The sequence below is a fragment of the Podarcis cretensis genome (genome assembly GCF_951804945.1).
Source record: "Podarcis cretensis genome assembly, chromosome: 6".
Taxonomy (NCBI): Eukaryota; Metazoa; Chordata; class Lepidosauria; order Squamata; family Lacertidae; genus Podarcis; species Podarcis cretensis.
Window position 1 is genome coordinate 32,202,783 of NC_137175.1, and position 19,401 is coordinate 32,222,183.

The 19,401-nt window shown below is 38.8% G+C and overlaps 1 protein-coding gene across 3 annotated transcripts in view; it reads right to left on the bottom strand.

The window, feature by feature from the left end:
* PHF20 (PHD finger protein 20) overlaps nt 1-19,401 on the bottom strand; it is a 44,695-nt gene that overhangs the window by 15,067 nt on the left and 10,227 nt on the right. For all 3 annotated transcript variants that reach the window (XM_079979013.1, XM_079979014.1, XM_079979012.1), the window contains 8 exons: nt 16,994-17,104; nt 8,471-8,642; nt 7,075-7,159; nt 6,191-6,270; nt 4,369-4,753; nt 3,666-3,773; nt 535-708; nt 81-263 (listed from right to left, as the gene is read on the bottom strand). In XM_079979013.1, coding sequence (XP_079835139.1) covers nt 81-263; nt 535-708; nt 3,666-3,773; nt 4,369-4,753; nt 6,191-6,270; nt 7,075-7,159; nt 8,471-8,642; nt 16,994-17,076 — 1,270 coding nt within the window. In that variant the 5' untranslated portion in view covers nt 17,077-17,104. The remainder of the gene's footprint in view (nt 1-80; nt 264-534; nt 709-3,665; nt 3,774-4,368; nt 4,754-6,190; nt 6,271-7,074; nt 7,160-8,470; nt 8,643-16,993; nt 17,105-19,401) is intronic.

Consider the following 19,401-nt stretch of genomic DNA (forward strand, 5'->3'; position numbering starts at 1 on the left):
CAGGACTGCACTGCCCAAAGCCCTTCATACTAACTTTTAAAGAAGTCTAGCCTGAAAAATATGATGAGTAAAAACTTAACCTGTAACAGATGCCCCTGAAATCTCCTGCAATTCAGGTGTAGAGGAAGGCTCTGCCGTATTTTCTTCCTTTAATCTGGTGTCATCTACTGAAACCTGAGGTACTGAAGTCTGAGATACTTCAGAAGATGGAGGCAACTCTTCATTAATCTTTTGGTCAGACTCAACACATGCTTCTAATGGACCTAAAAGTCAAAAGGGTGGGTAAGTGAAGAATAGAACACACAGATACAAAACACTTAGGTTAACATAAAGTCTTTAACAGCCAAATCTACATTTTAAGTTAAAACCTTAAGAGAACTCAAGCAAGAAATAAACTAGAATGAGGACCAATACTACACATGACATTCAATGCACCTTTACAACTAATATGCAGATATTTTTTTTTAAAAAAAAATTAAGTTCAAGGGGTGGCTTATAATTAAAGACAGGCACTTATAAAATCAGCTTATTTACCTTCTACAACTTCTTTTGGGATAGATTCTGGCTCTTTTAAAGATCCAACTTCATCTAGTAGTGGTGCAATGAAGTCAGTATCTAAAGTTTCATGACTGCTACTGGTAGAATGTCTTGATCGTCTCTTTACAGAATCCTTTTCATTGTCCAGAGCATTTTTCAACTTTTCTTGAGCTAAAAATAATTTTAAGACCATTTATTTTTAAACTCTTAGCAATCAAATTTTATCTTAAAATTTTATCATAGTATTTACATGTTTAATTCAAATGCAACCTATTACACCACCAAAGGTATTTCACCAAACAGCTACATACATTCATATACACATAAAATTATACACAATGTGTTGACCTTGTGGCAACTATCATTCATCTTTATGACCACATCCATTCTTCTTCATGTAACACAATTCCTCTTCCCTTCTGGCTTCCCCAGAAGTATGGATGTAGGTTCTCAGTCTCCAAACCTATTGACTAGCAATAGCTTATTATTATAAATGGACATTTTAAAAAAGGTATTATATCCACTGCCAATGGTTAGTGAAAGGCATGTTGTTCTTAGGGTCAAACACAGTCCAGTGAGAAGCAGTCTTTGAATTAATGGATCTTCTTGATGGTGCTGGGGGTTGTTACAGATAAGACAGTTGTACCAGTGGACACAACAGGGTTTCCCCTTTGTTCTCTCCTCTCCTCACCCCCTTTGCCCCACAATCTACTTCAGAGGGTTCCCTCAGCCGTCAGAGCAGAGTTGAGGGGTGGGCGAGAGAGGAAGGGGAAGTCCCATTTGTGTGAGTGGAAGGAAGTCTGCTACACAATTGAGAAGACACTATTAGATATGTCCCATGTAGTATTTTTTAAAAAGAAATTAAACAAATACTCAGGCAAATAGTGAACTACTCTTACTTTATATTTTATCCGTAAATCTGCAACTTTCCCCCTGACCCCTTTTGTCACTGGCTCCTTCTGTTAGTAGGTGTTCCTATCAAGTATCTACACTATTAATCAATAAAGGTCATTAAAACGAACATAAGGGAAGTGACCAGCAGCTCTAAGCTACATGCCAAACTCAATATAGAAAGGGAAATGCCCAGTCCTTTCCCTTCACTATTGTTAAATTCTTTATTAAAGCATTTATCTCACTGTTCTAGTGTGAATACACACCACTTAGGGCAGGCTATAAGATATAAAATTACGATTTCATAAAAAGAATGTAAAACTATTGTAACAGAAAGTGGGTCAGCTGTTTAAAGATTGTAAGATTGTCTGCTGTGTGGAATAAAGCTGACTCAATGGATCAAATATGAACAAAGTCTGAATATTAGACTGCAATTCTTAGAGAATCAAATTCACTCACAGAACTTAAAGGCTAATGCACTAGTCAGCTGAGAATATCCAGTCAGGAGAGCTGAATGCTGATGTACAATGAACAGCTTCTTCAGCTGACCCAAGTGCCATAAATCTGACCTCTCATGGTGTCTAAATAGTTAGACGGTGGTCCTCACAAAAAAAAATTAAGGCTAGTACTTCAGAATTTTATTTTATATATTTACACACAGTTTTTTGATCTAGCATTTCTAAGGTAGATCTCCAATAGATAATACAATTCAATACAAGATGATGGTGTGACATGTAATCAGTTTTGAGAAAATGTGATATTCAAGGCTGCCCCCTCAGCTGTGTGTTGCTCTTGACGCTACGGGCCTTAGAGGCCAATAGCAAACCCAAGCAAACTGCACCCCTTCGGGAAGATGTAACTGTCACTCAGGAGTGGAACTCTTCCTCATGCAGAGCAGATAGAAGGCTGGCTTCTGGCTCATAATTTGATGATGGGGCAGCTGAGATGCTGGGGGGGAGCATGATATTAAAAGCCTCTCACCAGCTCTCTAGTGTCCCTGATGTTGCTATGTTAGAGGTCTGCAATCAAGCATCAATCCTGCCTGTGCCATTTCCATAAGCTGTATGCTACTGAAACAAAAGAGTTTCAGGGCCTGAAATGCATGCCCAAACACTGGGAGAGGAAAAACAAACAAAACAAAAATGTTAAAGATGACACAATGCCTATCATGCCAAATTATGCAGGAAACATGAGACTGAACCTCATCAAAACATGTACATCTCAAGTGTTCTCTGGATTTTTGTTTTTTAAAAACTTATGTTTACTTTCTAAACTATTATTTATATAAACGGATGAAATGTATGCAAAAAAGCTGAAGTTACTCAAGCTAAGCATCCTCATACAATTCAATTATTACAAAAAATCAGAAAATGAGTCAAAATAAGGTCCAAGTATTCAGATAACCATGTACTTAAAAAGATCACAGCATATTAAAAAACAATTGAAGATTGGCAATGTAAGTTTAAGCATTTTTGAGAGAGACCAGTAGAGCATAAAAATAGTCCCATCTCTGCTTATTTATCATTACACACATCCCTATATTTTATATATCACCTTGGTTCATTGGTGAGCAAAGAGAACTGCAAGAAAAAGCAATGACTGTATAGTTTTTGCATTTGTAAAGTGTTTTAAAAAGGGATTAGCAGGACCGAAATCAGCTGATTTTCAGGGTTTCCACGTTCCTTACAAAGCGTCATTTTTCAGAATCTCTTGAAAGGGGCTCTGCAGGTTCGTGGGGGGAAAGTGACCCAAAATCATTGTGATAGCTGGTGGGTCAAACTTGACCCATGAGGGATGTCCAAGATTACAATGTGGGCCATTGGCCAGATCCTGTTCCCCTTGTTCTAGGGAACTGACACAGAAAAGGCATTACTTCGGCTTTCGAGGCAAGAGAGGATAGATTTGCACATCTGAAGTATTTTTGTCCTTTGGTTCCCCAATAAAACCAGAAAAGGAATCTACCACTGCTAGTAGAAATACATGAAAAAGCCTCCATGTGCCTAAATTCAAAATGTAATGGGAGATAGTCAACTAAGCTTTACTTAAGAGTTGACCCACTGAAATTAGTGAACATGGCTAAGTTAGGTCCATTAATTTCCGTGTGTCTATTCTGGGTAAAAAATAGTTGAATGCCACCCAGTTTTGCTAAAATTTGCACGCTCTCTCTCTTTAAGAATATTTCCTATTCCAGTTAAATGCAAAAAAATCTTATTTAAGTAAATGAATAAAATACTCACACATGTTCTTCTGGAGTCGGGGACGTTTTGAGGGGATCTCTCCTCCTTTAGGTATTTTCCGCCTTCTCAGTTCTAAAGTTATTGGCTGCAATGTTTGAGAGCCTTGCTCTAGATATGTAAATAGAGCAAGGAAAAGGTTTCTAAACATACCAAGAGAAGAGGTAACCAGATTTTTTCCTTCTTTTTTAAAGAGAAATGACATTTTTCTACTGTTTTATAAAACTTTTATGGAGCTTAGGATTTGAATTCTCTACTTTCACCTTCCTTTTTTTGGGGGGGGGGAAGTATTCTATAACATGTAGTGGTACCAAGTGAGATAATAGCCATATATCATTAACTCCACAAGTTCCTTAGGAACTGGATGACAGATCTTGCACCCCAATCACTGTTGTAACTCTTGGCTTTAACAAGTGTAGAAAACTTACACTAATTTGTGTGTGTTGATGGTCAGTTCAAATTAAAGTAACATAATAACTAGTTAAATCTGTATTCTGTATCATCTAAATTGGGATATCTACACAAGGAGAAGGAAGAGATGGGGGATTTTGTGACCCTCCGGATGATGCTGAACTACAGCTCCTGTCACCCCTGGCAACTGGCCATGCTTGTGGGCTGCTGAGAATTGACGTTCAACATCTGGAGGGCCACAGATTCTCCACTCGTCGTATATGAATGAGACACAGCCTTGACTGTTACCACTGACCTGCAGGAGGCACCACAGGTGGTCGACCACGTCGTCTTTTAGTTTCTTTGAGGTTTTCTGGTGGGCTATTCACATTATCATTTTCAGGTTTCTTTTCAATCTGGGTATCTATTGAGAATTCTCTGTCATTTTCAGATATGTTCTCTTTGTCTTCTTTGCCATCCTTTGGAAGAGCCTTTTCAGACACCTTGCTCTTTTCTGAAGGAACTATTAGTTTCCCTTCTTTATCAGATTTAGACCTTCGTTCAGTCTTTAACGTCTTTTCATCCTTGTCTTTCTTACTATTCTCAGTTGCTTTCCTCGGTTCTTTAAACTTTTCCCATCTTTCAGGAGATGAAGGGATTTCATTACCTCTCTCCTTGGGTCTTGAATTACTCACAATAGACTAAAAGCAAGTTTAAAAATTGTGATTGCTTTCTATTGTAAATTAAACTTACTTACAGAATTGGGAAGGGGGAGGCACTGTAATAAGGCAATTAATAAGACACACAATGTACAGTTAAAAGAATCCTGTGACTGTACAGCTTTAATACTATTGTCTGGTTCCTTTTTCCTAATATGATTGCATGCACATATAAAAAGAGTTAAAAGCTATAGAGCAGTACATAAGGAAACAAGTACCATATGACAACACTCTGCGCTCATGGGAGATTACATGGGGGACAACTAGTTAGAGTATCTGGAATTTCTACATTAAGATTTATAATCTGTGTTTTAATCAAATTAGCAGGGTGGCATACAATTAAATTTTAACACACAATAGAACAAATACATAAAAATAAACTTAGATTAGCAGAAATAAGTAATACATAAGAAAGAATAAAGCTGATAATCAAAAGCTTAAAAGCTTGGGAAAATGTAATAGTCTTTGCCTCATGCTGAAAAGATACCCAAGTAGGTACCAGTTGAGACCTCGTTGCAGAGTGTGTTCTAAAATGTCAGAGCAGAACTGAAAAGGTCCTTTGCCTGGTCAACATACACCAGATCTTGGTTCTGAATGGGAACCCAAAGAAGGACCTCTCAGAGCAACTTACCGTTTTTAAACCCCACCCCCACCCCCAAGTTGGCTCTGTGAGGGTTGGGAAGACCCCTGGAACACTGCATGGAAGGAGGAGAGGGCAGATCACTCTTTCAGGCAAGGAGATCCACTTAGTGAGTGATCTACTTAGTGCTATGTTGAATACGTCCTATGATGTGTAAGAAATGCCCACAAACAAGACCTAAGTATAACAGCATTCACCTCACTTGTGGATTTCCAGCAACTGGTATTCAGAAGAATATGGCCTCCAACAGTAGATATAGAACATATGGCTCACAGCCACTGATAGCCTCCATTAATTTGTCTAGTCCTCTCACACTAACTGCCTCATTCCCTTACAAGGACATTGTATCAGGGGGGAAATATGGCAGTTCTCATAGGTCATGAAGGCAGTCACCTTTTTAACCTTACAATTCCCCAGGCAGGAACCGCATGTCTTAAGATACAGTTGCTTCCTGGGAACATTTAAAAAGACTATGCGGAAGGACATTGTAGGGAAAAGCTGCCCTTAAACAATCTTGTAAATGCAGTGCAAACATATGCACAGATTCATGAAACAATCATGCTGTTTAATCTGAGATCCATGTTCTGATCTGTGCATGGGTCCTCAGTGGGCAAAATGTGTAGATTTTATCCAAGATGTTGTGTGAACCAGAATCCACTTCATCCCTACATCTTAGACTTTATGTCCTCTAATAAAATACATGAATTAACAACCCTGTAATTTATGTTCTGGCCCCAAATCAGTTTAACCAAATCAAAATATAAAAGTAAGTTTCATACCTGATCTTTGGAAAAAGCTTTGACGTGTATATTCTTGACTGTCTGAATTACACCATCATAAAATTTTACAGTGTAAGTACCTGAAATTTAAAAGAAACTCCACTTATAAACTGAAGCAGCAACTCTACAGTGTGCTAATTACTCAATAAACACAAAGTGATTCACATGTAAGAGTAGTCTTCCCCAACCTGGTGTCCTTCAGGTGTTTTGAATTACAACTCAATCAACCTCAAAGACATCATGGGCAATAGGCAAGAGTGGGGTAAAAGCAATCTTCAGAAGTTCCAGATCACAAGTTTACATCACTGTGAAAAACTGGGTTTGATTGCAATAAATTCTATTTTTATCAAGGAAAATGTTGAGATTTCAAATCTGCTTAATAGCTTTTATTTCCATCGAGTGGAAATAAATACGAAAAGCTATTGCACTACAGTGAAACTTAGCTTTCTATAAACCGAAAGGCTCCTTCATTCAATGGACACCTGTGATGCAGTGGTGAGATCTTGTTGGTAAAAGGTGGTAGGGGCAATTTTAACCAAAAACCTCTTTTTCTTGAGAGTTCACCAAATCTCCAGAGCAGGTTTTGAGAGAGCATAAGGAGCTGCAGGGGGGAATCTGAGAAGTTGCCTCCACACCCTTCTTCCACCAGAAGAAATGTCTGGATCCAAGCAATGGAACTTACCCATGCCCATACTACTAGAAATTAATCCACAAAATTGTCTCATATTACTTTTTCACTCTCACATAATTAGCCAATTCAATTATTCATAACGTTCATAAGTAGTGGTCACAAAAATTGGGAATAGCGTGGAACGTATACAGCAGCTACTCATTTTCAAGACGACTCTCTACAGTGTACTTTGAAATTAACAATTATGCCTTACCATCCTTGTTAACAGAAGTAACTTTGGCTGGATAAAAACGACAATCAGACCAGCAAGCCAACACTTGATCATTTATATGAAATCCCTAAAAAATGGAAACATAGAGAAGCGAGTGTTCAGGATACACTGCTGCATCACAGCAATAATAAAATAATCTATGCAGTAAACAAAACATTCCTGCAGCAGACTTTCCTACCAATTATTTTACAAACGATTTTAATAATTGTACTCAGCCTATGGGGCACAATAGCTTTGATATTCTAAACATATTGTCAAGGCAGGGGGATCATCATAAGCAGCAAGATTATTGAACACTTGGATGCAGAAGAGTGTGTTATTTGTATAAAAAATGGGAAACTGCCATGAAAAACGACAATAATAAGGATAAAATCCTATACCCACATATCTGGTAGTAAACCTCACTGAAGTCAAAGTGAATTACTTCTGAGTAAACAACAGAGTAGAACCTCTGCAGGCCTAATTAATGCCAACAGGCCACTTTGGCTAAACCACACCCACATGCCAATCACCTACATCATACACAATGCCATATATGGGAAGGTTAAAAAGGTGACCAGACAGGGCCAAAGGGGTCTTCTGAAATGTTGCCGATCACCTGATTGGCAGGAGTTCAAAAGTGCTTTGAAGCATGGTTTATCAGCTGACTTTTGGAACTTCAAGTGCTTCATCACCTGATGTTACTGTGACATCCACCTATCAAATTGGACCACATGGATTTGGGATAAGAAGGATCTGGCCCACCAGACTGCACTGTAAAGCAAACTTCACAGCAGGTGTGGAGAACTAATCAGGCAAATGGGCTGCATCTCTAACTCCTTCATCCCCTGTGGGTCAACAGTAACAGGTGGGTGGGACTGTAGAGAAAATATGTCCATTTGCACATGCAAATAGATTTCAAAAGGGATCACAGCAAGAACCTTCTGAGATGCACCCTGAAAGTTCTCAGTGGAGGTCTCACTGTTGAGGTGACACCTGAAAGCCCTGCTTATAAACAAACAGGCAATGACTTATACCTACTTATACCCACATGCTTTTCTGTCCCACACCTGATGTCACATTTGAAGTCAGGTGTGGGCGCAGTTTGGAGGGGACAAAGCCTTGAGGACTACATTGGCATCTGTGTAGGACCAAATAGATCCATGGACTGCCCACACATGGCTTACAGTCACAAACAACATGTCTATAAACAGCAATGTTGCCCAAGGTTACCATATTTCATTTATCATTTTTTCTATCCCACCCCAGCTGAGAAAAAACAGTATGCAAGTTTATTTTATTATACCAAAAATATTTATAAAAAACAATTAAATCTGCATTCACAGTTTGCAAAGAATTGGGTTCACTGCAAGCTTTAACTTAGGTTGCTTTTACTTACAGAAGATCCTTCGTCATCATGTAATCCTTCTTTCCTTAACTGTATTTTTTCTAAAGGACGCAAATAAGGACTGTCCCAACAAAACCATTCATCATAGCGGTGATTCCAGCGTTTGAAATGGATTAGCACTTTTCCTTCCTCATAATCAATTTCTTCAATGTGAGCTGGATACCTATGCAAAGAAAGTTAATTTAAAATATTCTTGCAAAAAAAATTGGAAATAATTGTCTTGAAAAAGGAGTAACCATATTACAAAGCCATACATTTTGGTAAATATATGAATATGATATACAAATAGCTTCAATTTCCAACTTTTTGTGATTAATTTAATCTTGCTGCTTTTTTATTATTAAGTAAAACTGCTTTCTTTTTCTAGGAAATATGACAAACACCTGAAATCAGCGTTAACAAAGAGCCGACAGTTTATGTGCTTATGGTTGTGTCTTTTGAATTCTTAAGTCATGGTTTCCAGTCACGGTTTTTATCCATGCTTTTGGTGTGCAGACCTTGCACTTTTCGCCATAACTAATGTTCTAACTAAACAACCTTGCTGGTGCTATCAGCAGTATATGAAAGAAAGTTAAAAATCTTATGCCATCAGAGAACAACAAAAAGACCCCTAGGAATAGCTGCTTGGTATCCTGATGATGATGACAATAGGCAATGCTAATTTGTCAGCGCCATGACCTGACACTGCTGTTATCGGTGGCTGACATCGAATTGTTCCCAAGTGCTGGCAGACAGACTGCATACCCTCCAAATCTGCCTTGGCAAGTTACAGGACTTTGTGGAAATATGGGGAGGGGGCTGAAGGAGGACAAAGAAGAATGGGAAATCTACTTTTGTAATGTTTGATGTCAGTAGTGTTAAGAATTGGTCTTTTTTAAAAATTAAACACAGATCCATACAACATGTACATCTCTACAATAGCTTAATCTATGCTTTTGTTAAGGGTAACTCCAAAAGTAACAAACAAGAGCTTATCCCATATGACAAAGTTACTGGGGAATTTTCAAGCGTGCAATAATCATGTGGGTACAGAAGCTGAGAAGGACTCCTCAGACCTATACCTACAGACCTATACCTACAGAATAATCAGTTCCTATACCTATACCTACAGACCTATACCTACAGAATAATCAGTTCCTCCTGATTGGTCCTCAACCATTATGGAGCAAGATCCTTTTTAGCAAATCATATTAATCAATCCATCTTCAAGCAGAGAACATTTTCATCATCCCCTACTGATATCAGATGAGACGAGCAAAACCACCTTAGCTTGGGAGATGGTTCTGGCAATTTTTTATCTCAAAGCAGAAGTTTGTTCAGAATAAATTATGAGGACAGACAGAAAGGGGAGAAAGTTCACCAGTGGGAAGCAAGATGGTGACCCTTCTAAAGCATATCTGATCTCTTGCTACTAGATCATGCTACTAGAATGTTAAATAAAATGCATGATGTTCATACCCTACATATTTAGATTGTTCAGTCTCAAAGTACAGAACAAAATGGCATGTGAATATGTTCTTTCTTTGTGCTATACAATTGCAATCACATCTATATTAAAATTTAGGACAAGTTCCCTTGTTTAAAACTTGTGAAATTGCCTAGAAGCCTATACTGTATATAACTGCAGAAAACAAACAAACAAACAACCCACAAAACTATTTCCTACAGTGAGGGGGGGAAAGTATTTAATCCCCTGCTAAATTTGCCCGTTTGCTCTCTGACCAGTCCATAATTTTAATGACCACTCCATAATTTTAATGGTAGGTCTATTGTAGCCGTGAGAGACAGAGTAACAACAGGAAAAACCCCAGAAACCCAGAAGACGAAAGTCAGAGATTGATGTGCATTATAATGAGTGAAATAAGTATTTGATCCCCTATCAACCAGCCAGATGTCAGGCTACCTGGTATCTTCACTGTATGTAACGAGCTGAGATGTACCTGCTGCAAGGGAGAGGTTTTACCTGTAATCCCAGCTCGTTACAATACCTGTACAAAAGTAACTTTTGAAGCAATCAATCCAGCAGATTCCACGGTAGCCACCATAACCAAGACCAAAGAGCTGTCCAAGGATGTCAGGGACAGGATTGTAGACCTGCACAAGGCTGGACTGGGCTACAAGACTATTGCCAAGCAGCTTGGTGAGAAGGTTGGTGCAATAATTCAAAAATGGAAGAAAAACAAAATAACTGTCAACCTCCCTCGGTCTGGGGCTCCATGCAGGATCTCATCTCGTAGAGTTGCAATGATCATGAGAACGGTGATGAAGCAGCCCAGAACTACATGGGGGGAATTTGTCAATGATCTCAGGGCAGCTGGGACCATAGTCACTATGAAAACAGTTGGTAACACACTACGCTGTGAAGGACTGAGATCTTGCAGAGCCCGCAAGGTCCCCTTGCTCAAGACAGCACATGTACAGGCCCGTCTGCAGTTTGCCAATGCACATCTGAATGACCCAGAGGAGAACTGGATGAAAGTGTTGTGTTCAAATGAGACCAAAATCGAGTTCTTTGGCATCAACTCAACTCACCGTGTTTGGAGGAGGAGGAATGCTGCCTACGACCCCAAGAACACCATCCCTACCGTCAAACATGAGGGGGGGGACATATTATGCTTTGGGGGTGTTTTTCTGCTAAGGGGACAGGACACCTTCACCGCATCGAAGGGACGATGGACGGGACCATGTATCATCAAATCTTGGGTGAGCACTGCCTTCCCTCAGCCAGGGCATTGAAAATGGGTCAAGGATGGGTATTCCAGCATGACAATGACCCAAAACACACGGCCAAGGCAACAAAGGAGTGGCTCAAGAAAAAACAAATTAAGGTCCTGGAGTAGCCTAGCCAGTCTCCAGACCTTAATCCATGGACAGGCAAACTAGGGCCCGGGGGCCGGATCCAGCCCAATCATCTTCTCAATCCAGCCCGTGGACGGTCCGGGAAATCAGCGTGTTTTTACATGAGTAGGATGTGTCCTTTTATTTAAAATGCATCTCTGGGTTATTTGTGGAGCATAGGAATTTGTTCATTCCCACCCCCAAAAAATATAGTCCGGTCCTCCACAAGGTCTGAGGGACAGTGGACCGGCCCCCTGCTGAAAAAGTTTGCTGACCCCTGCCTTAATCCACCAAAAATCTGTGGAGGGAAGTGAAGGTTCGAGTACCTACACATCAGCCTTGAAATCTTACTGACTTGGAGAGGATCTGCAAAGAGGAGTGGGACAAAATACCTCCTGAGATGTGTGCAAACCTTGTGGCCACCTACAAGAAACGTCTGGCTTCTGTGATTGCCAACAATCACTTTGTCACCAAGTACTAAGTCATCTTTTGCAAAGGGATCAAATACTTATTTCACTCATTATAATGCACATCAATCTCTGACTTTTGTCTTCTGGGTTTCTGGGGGTTTTCCTGTTGTTATTCTGTCTCTCACAGCTACAATAAACCTGCCATTAAAATTATGGACTGGTCTTTTCTTCGTCATTGGACTACAATTCCCATGAGCCCTAGTCAATCAGCACTTATGGAAGTTGGGAGTCCAACAGAAATTGAGGACACTACATTGGTAATTGAGGTGGGCGGGGAGGGGGCACACACCAGTGCAGAATGATACACGCAGGTCCCACTTTCCCAAGAAATCATTCTGTAGTCGTGTTTACTAAGTTTACAATTCTCAGAAAATTAATGCTGTTCTTTTCAAACCTAGAATCATAGTTTTGCATATAAACTCAAGTTCAATAAAGGGCAGACCAGGTTACTTTATAACTTGACAACGGCAACCCACCTTCTGCCTTCAATTATCATGAAGTCTAATATAATTCTTGCTGTGTTGCTACTGCATCAAGAAAGCTTAGCACCTGAAAACAACTAGGGTTATGTCAAATATACTGATTATACACCCCCCCATCTATACTTGCAAGGAGAATGACATAACACCAGCATCTGCCTAACAAGCTACAATTTTCTCTCGCAACTCAGTATTGCTGTTTTTTACTTGCACATTATGTGCAATGAAGTGTTTATTCAAAAGGTTTCTGTTTATAAGGCCTACTGTCAAGGAAACTATAATTAACTAGCTGTTCAGTATTATGTTTCCAGTTGTTCAGATATTTTAAATAACAAATGAAAAGGTAAGCAGCACATAGGCAGCAAGAACAGATAAAATCAACACACACTTTCATACATTCAAATAGACAGAAAAAGCTCATCTGTAAGTAGGTTTGTATCGTTTTGCAACAGTGACCCACTAGCTTATACAGGAGTCTCATATTCACATCAGAGCTCCCTAATGTATTAGGAGCCCTTGGTCTGAGCTGATTATTTTATTATTTACAGCTGGCATAGAATTCAATGGCCAGGTTGCTTGGGGCAAGAGACTCTAGGTAGTTAACACTAATCCTGGCCAAACTGCACTGGCTACCGATTAGATTCCAGGTCCATTTCAAATGCTGGTTTTGACCTATAAAGCTTTATGCAGCTGAGAACCTCAATGCATCAAGGACAACCTTTCCTCATATGAACCAACCTCGACCCTGCAACCATCATCTGAAGCCCTTCTTTGTGTATGCCCCTCCTCAGAAGGTCTGAAGGGTGCCAAAATTAGAACAGTGCTTTTCAGTGGTGACTCCTTGTGCTTAGAATGCTCTCCTTGGGGGTGGCTCACCTGCCATCATCATTGTAGAGATGTAGACACCAAATAAAATAAAAAAAATTTCACCAGGCTTTGGCTCTTAATTATCTGTGTTCCCCTTTAGTGGACGGGGCATTTTTAATCCTGCCTTTAAAAAGAGGATTGTTTTTCTTGGTTTTTCTTTCATGCCTGGCTTAATGTATGTATGTGTTTGTTTGTTTGTTTGTTTGTTTGTTTGTTTGTTTACACAATGTAAGTCACTTTGTGGTCCTTTGATTTAAAAAAGTGACCAATAAATTTAACAAACAAATTTAAGACATTTATATACCACTTAATTATTCAAATTTCTAAGTGGTATACATTGTCTTCAGTGACAAAACTGAGGAAATGGAAATATTATCAAGAGACACTAGTTCATTCATTGAAACATTTCAAAAATAAACTCTATTTTTTTATATACTTCCAATGCTACCAACCCTCATCTTCAGCAGACTGCAAACTGTCCAGAATGCATTGTTTTAGATACGTCATTTGCTATAGCCTTGATCTAGCCAAAACAAGTTCTCATGAAAGCATGTTTCCATAATACATTAACCCAAGAGAGACATAATGATTAAAAATGAAATGTGTAGCTGTCTTTTCTATACAAATGTCTAGTATCAGTGTTCTGCAGTGTCAAGGTTCAGCTCAGTCTCTTAAAAAAGATTGATTCTCAGTTTTCCTATACATGGTGGTCCTCAAGAAGCAACATCAAAAAGCGAACTTTCCAGTATTCTCTATTCATATAACACAAAACAAAGTTCTACTTATCAATTCAGAACAATACAAATAATAAATTACTATTATTATTTGTTTTTAATGTGTGACATTTTAATGTATTTTAATTTTTGTTGGGAGCCGCCCAGAGTGGCTGGGGTACAAATAAATTATTATTATTATTATTATTATTATTATTATTATTATTATTATTATTATTATCTCATTATTACAATATCACATTCTACTTTCAACTTCCATAAAGTTAGAATGAAAAAGTAATCCACTAGTTTACCCCCTTTTAAAGAATTCCTCATGAGCAAAGTTTTTAATTCAGCCACTTGACAGGTGTCTTTCATTTCAAGGTACAGGGTATTGAAGAGTAAGGACACTATACCTCAGGGGAATGGGATATACCCTAACCATATTGTTCTTTTTTATAATTTATTGATTAGCGTATGCTCCCTACTAGAGTAAATACACCGTTCACGGCTGTTTACAACATATAAAACATAATGCTTCCATAAAAATAACGTTAAATAACAAAAAAATTCAGAATATATCCATATATGTGTCATAAAATAAAAGGTCACAATGAAATGGTCTTCAATAGCTTGCAAACAAAAAACAGCAAGGGAGAGAGCCAACTGCATTTCACAAGGCAAAGCATCCCATGATACCAGTTATTTAGAGGCCTCTTCTCTTGTCCCACTCAGTTGTGCTTCCACTCTAGGAAAGACACAGAGAAGAACCATTCCTTCTGATCTTAGAGAGCGACTAAGATGACATGGGAGAAGGCAATCCCCAAATGATTGACTTGTTGACTCAAATGTCTTTTTCAGAGCCTCTTCCTAGATCCCTTACACTTGGCACCTCAAAAAGAGTAATACTGTGAGAACAATTAAAATGGTGTAAAGCAGAAGGTCTCACTGTGGCTTCGGAAACCGTCTCACACCAGATCGGACTATTTGTCCATGTAGTCTAGTACAGTGGTGCCCCGCAAGACGAATGCCTCGCAAGACGAAAAACTTGCTAGACGAAAGGGTTTTCCGTTTTTTGAGGTGCTTCGCAAGATGAATTTCCCTATGGGCTTGCTTCGCAAGATGACAACGTATTGCGGGTTTGCTTCCTTTTTCTTAAAGCCGTTAATATCCGGGGAATCCGAGCTCCGCAAAACGAAAAAATCGCAAGACGAAGCAACTCGCAGAACGAATTAATTTCGTCTTGCGAGGCACCACTGTACTGTCTATTCTAAATAGTCATGGAGATTCCAGACCCTGAATCAGAGATTATTTTTCAAGAAAGTGCAGATGGGTGTTCTTTGTGCAGGAAACTCAGGCTGAACCCTGTACCAACTTCACAACAGTTTTAACACAAAGGCTGCAATCCTCTACCCACTTACCTGGGAGTAAGCACCATTAGGCTCAATGAGACTTACTTCTGAGTAGACATGTATAGGATTGCCATGTATTACAGAGCAGCAGACATTAGGTGAGGGGAGCAAAATCAATAAATACTATATGAACATTTGCAATCAGAACAAAGTTAATGTTAGGGAGTCAAACCGAACCCTTTTTTTAAAAAAAACTGAAAACCCAGCATAATCAGAACCTACATAATCATTGGTGATGTTAACTGTCTGCAAACTTTTATTATGCCCGAATTCAACTGTGATCCACTTTATAATTTCTGCTGTATTTATTAAACAAAATTATTTTCAAATGTCATTTTTATTTATTTATAATTTTTATTAAAGAATACCATGCTAATTTTATGTGCTGTATAAATCTCTCATTTCCTAAATAGCCAAAAGTATCTGAACTGAAATGTTTGATGTTATATTCAAGTGAATGCAAAGCTGTACTATTTTTTAATGAAATACTTATCAATATTCACATTACAATTTGGTAACATATGCTTCCTCAAATTTTAAGGTGGACAATGAAGGCACTGAAAATGGTTAACATGCTCAGTTTTAGCATACTCAGTGCTATATCTGCTAAGATGTATGCATGCACACTTTGAGGGGAACCATCCATTTTGACTAGTTATTTTTATCCAGTCATTATTTTTACAAATTAATTTTATGAAACAATGCAGTTTTAGAAATGGGTCTTTTTTAATGTGGAAAAACATAGCAATGGAATTTTTTCCATTACCGAAAATATCCTGTCCCACATCACTGTTTGAAACAAGAATGAGAACGCAATCAGAAAAAAGGGCAGGTTATTAGTTTGGAGTAAGGGTTTGACTAAAAACTGAAAAGATAGCACTTACTGACTCCAAAAACAAAGAATTATAATAAACTACTAATGCATTCACAGAACTAATATTGAGAAGAATGCAATGCTAAAATCATGGTTTACTGCTATAAGAACAAGCTGTAAAAGTATTAAGGAAAGCCTTAGGCTTGAGTGCTTCCCCACTGTCAATGCAGTCAGGACTTTTGCCAGCATTTGTAATAAACCAGATTGTGGAAAGTAAATGTCCTTTTCCTGGTCAATGAAGAAGAAATGAAGGAAGTGTGGGAGCATGAGCCTCTGCTCTGACTCACTCCAGCTAGTGCATATAGTACTGCTAAACAATAGTTTAACACTGTGTACAAATGCAGCCAATATGGTTTGCAGGCAGAGATAAAACTATTTTTCTGGTTTAGATATCACAGGAACTGTGAATTAACCAGGCAGTTTCCCCCCAAGCTGAGCGTGTAAACGAAGGGAAGATAGGAATACTAAAGTTCAGTGCACAATACCATTACACCCAAACTAGGCCTTTAGGTTTTTGAAACTTTCTACTTTTACAATGTGACATAAAGATTGTCAGATAAATAGCTGCATCTGTACAATATATTTAAACATTTTGTATTATTGACATTAGGATAATTATCACGTTGATACTAATCACCTTATCATATATGTGAACCACCATTTACGTTTTCTCACATAAAGTAGAACAAGACTAAGTGGTTCGGATACTCTGAACCAGTTACTGAAATGCTACTGGTCTGATTGCAGTTGAATCAGAACCAGACCTGAACTGGAACTTTTGTTGGTTTGACTCCCTGTTTGTAGCACAATGTGACAGCATCACAAAAATGTATCCAAGTTTTATCATGAAATAAGAAATACCAGTTTTTTAATCTGTCTCGGGCTTCCAACTGGGCTCCCACTTCAAAGCTGATACCTCTTCTGTTTGGTGGATGTTTTCTCATTTTGTTATAAGCCGCTGCTTTTATTCCCCTGAAAAATGCAATTAAATATCAATCACCAGAACCTGTGTCAATTGCTAATCTGTCTAATCAGATAAAATAATTCATATTCCAATGTTTCAGTTATGTAAGTTCTCTTTGCATTCTTTATACTGTATGTTGAAAAGAGTGCCCTTAAATATATAGTCTCTTCATTACAAAGACTGGCTTTGTATACCCCAGATCTTACTAAAACTCATCACTGGAAGTCAAACTGGAGCACCTGGGTATACTGTGGAAACAGTATCATTGTTGAGGGGCTCCCTCCGGTATTCAGGTACCAACATATCTGTAATGCTTCTCAAATTAAATTCTTTGTGGTCAATATTTTATTGATAATTCAGCACAATTTTGTACATCACGGTTTGTTGTTTCCAGTGCTACCTTGTCTACACTTTGATCCATGTGCTATGGCCACCACCTTTAGAGTTTACTGTGTTGTTGCCACGTAACATGTTGCTGGCTTACCACCTGGATTGCCATCTCTAAATGTTTCTCTAATAGTACTTATTTTTTTTTAAAAAAACAACAACAATCCTTGCCATATGGACCAGGTACCATGCAGAACAAATTTTGAGTAGCCACAAAGCTCATGCATTGTCTGAAGAGGTCCTTAATTTCAGTCCTGCAAGTTTACAGATATGATGCACTGAACAGTGCTAGCTTTTACACAGTACAGGAATCTTAGATTTAGTGTATGTAGTGTCTTACAGAGAACTGAACAGATGCTACTGGATTATCTGGGTTATCTGATATATACTGCTAAATATATTATCTTTCCTGCAAATGCCTTTGTTCTTGCACTTTTTGCTTCAAGTTCATGCTAACAGCACTACAGGCTTTTACTGCTGCAGTTTTGTTAATGTTGTTTTGTGATTTATCAACTGCTTCATTAACACCATAAGTCTCAAACTAATGAACAGTGGCATATAAAAGAACTGTTCTGGAACAGTGATCTGGAACATGCACACCACTGATCTAGAACATGAAAATCATTTGCAAAATGAAACAGCCTCGACATGGTGGTTCTTAGTGACTTGTGTTTTAGACATTACAATAGAACTGCAACGCCTTTTTCTAAAAGCTTTCACCCCCCCCCCCCCGGTAACTGGAACATTTGTTGACTCCCAGAGTTGTTTTTATTTTCAGTTCTAAGTTTGATGTACAGCTTAAAATCATAATATTTAAATGCTATTGTGAAGTAAACTACAATTTTTTTGCTGAAATTTGAGGTGCTATAAATGTGAGCTACCAAGAAGCAGTGGGCATTAACAATGTTTCAAATATTAAAAATATGTTTTGCTGGTATACATGACTCTGTCAACAACATAATAATTGGACTACAGTAACAAATCCTATACACACAGAGACAAGCCAACATTTGATAGCCAAGCCAAAATTTGCAGTTGCCAGTAGCCTGCCAAACCCGCTGAATCCAATGAAGTCACTGTGTGGGTGGAAAGACTGCTCATGTAACAGATTTTCCCCTGTGCTCCCCATACCGCCCAAACCTGCTTCAGAAGGTTGGGGGTGCAGGAAGAAGATAGGGGACGTCCCATTGCACTAACAGAAGTCATTCTACTCATGCAGTGCCTTTGAAAGGCTTTAGAGGCACGCAGATCAGTAAGCCCAGCACAGGTGTAGGGAACATCGCCACCCATCAAGCTCTGAACTAAAGGTGTTAGGTGAGCCAGTGCTTGCTTTTCTGGACAGCCCAGCACCAAAAATAGCAGCCCTAGCCTTCTCCAACTGGGAGCTGGTGTGACAGGGATCTTCCCCATAGCTGGGCTGTGCTTCCAGTACAGTCCAACATCAGGGACAATCCCTACTCGCCATCCACGTCCAAGGCAGAGAGGAGGGCTGGGCTTTGTCTTGTCATGCATCCCAGCAAGTGATGAGACACACACTGAGTAGAGTGTCTTAATACAACTGAAGAGTGGCAGCACATCTCCCATCTTAAATGCAATGCAAACATGATCCTGCTTAGCCTTCTCTGCACATCTAAAAAAAAAATTACTGAGACATATGGAACCATGAGCTAAAATATAACTTGAAGACCTCTACTAAGCATGTGAAAAAGAATGACACCCTCTCCTCCGAAATAGCTGCACAACTGAAAAGAGAATTGAGGCTTCCATAAGCTTCTGAAACTGGACCCCTGGACCCAAGGCCTATATGGTGCAGTGATGCAACCAAATACACATTTATTGAATGTAATTTGTTCCCAATTTAGGCAGAAATAGAAGACTAACACACACACACACACACACACACACTGCTAAGGTTTCT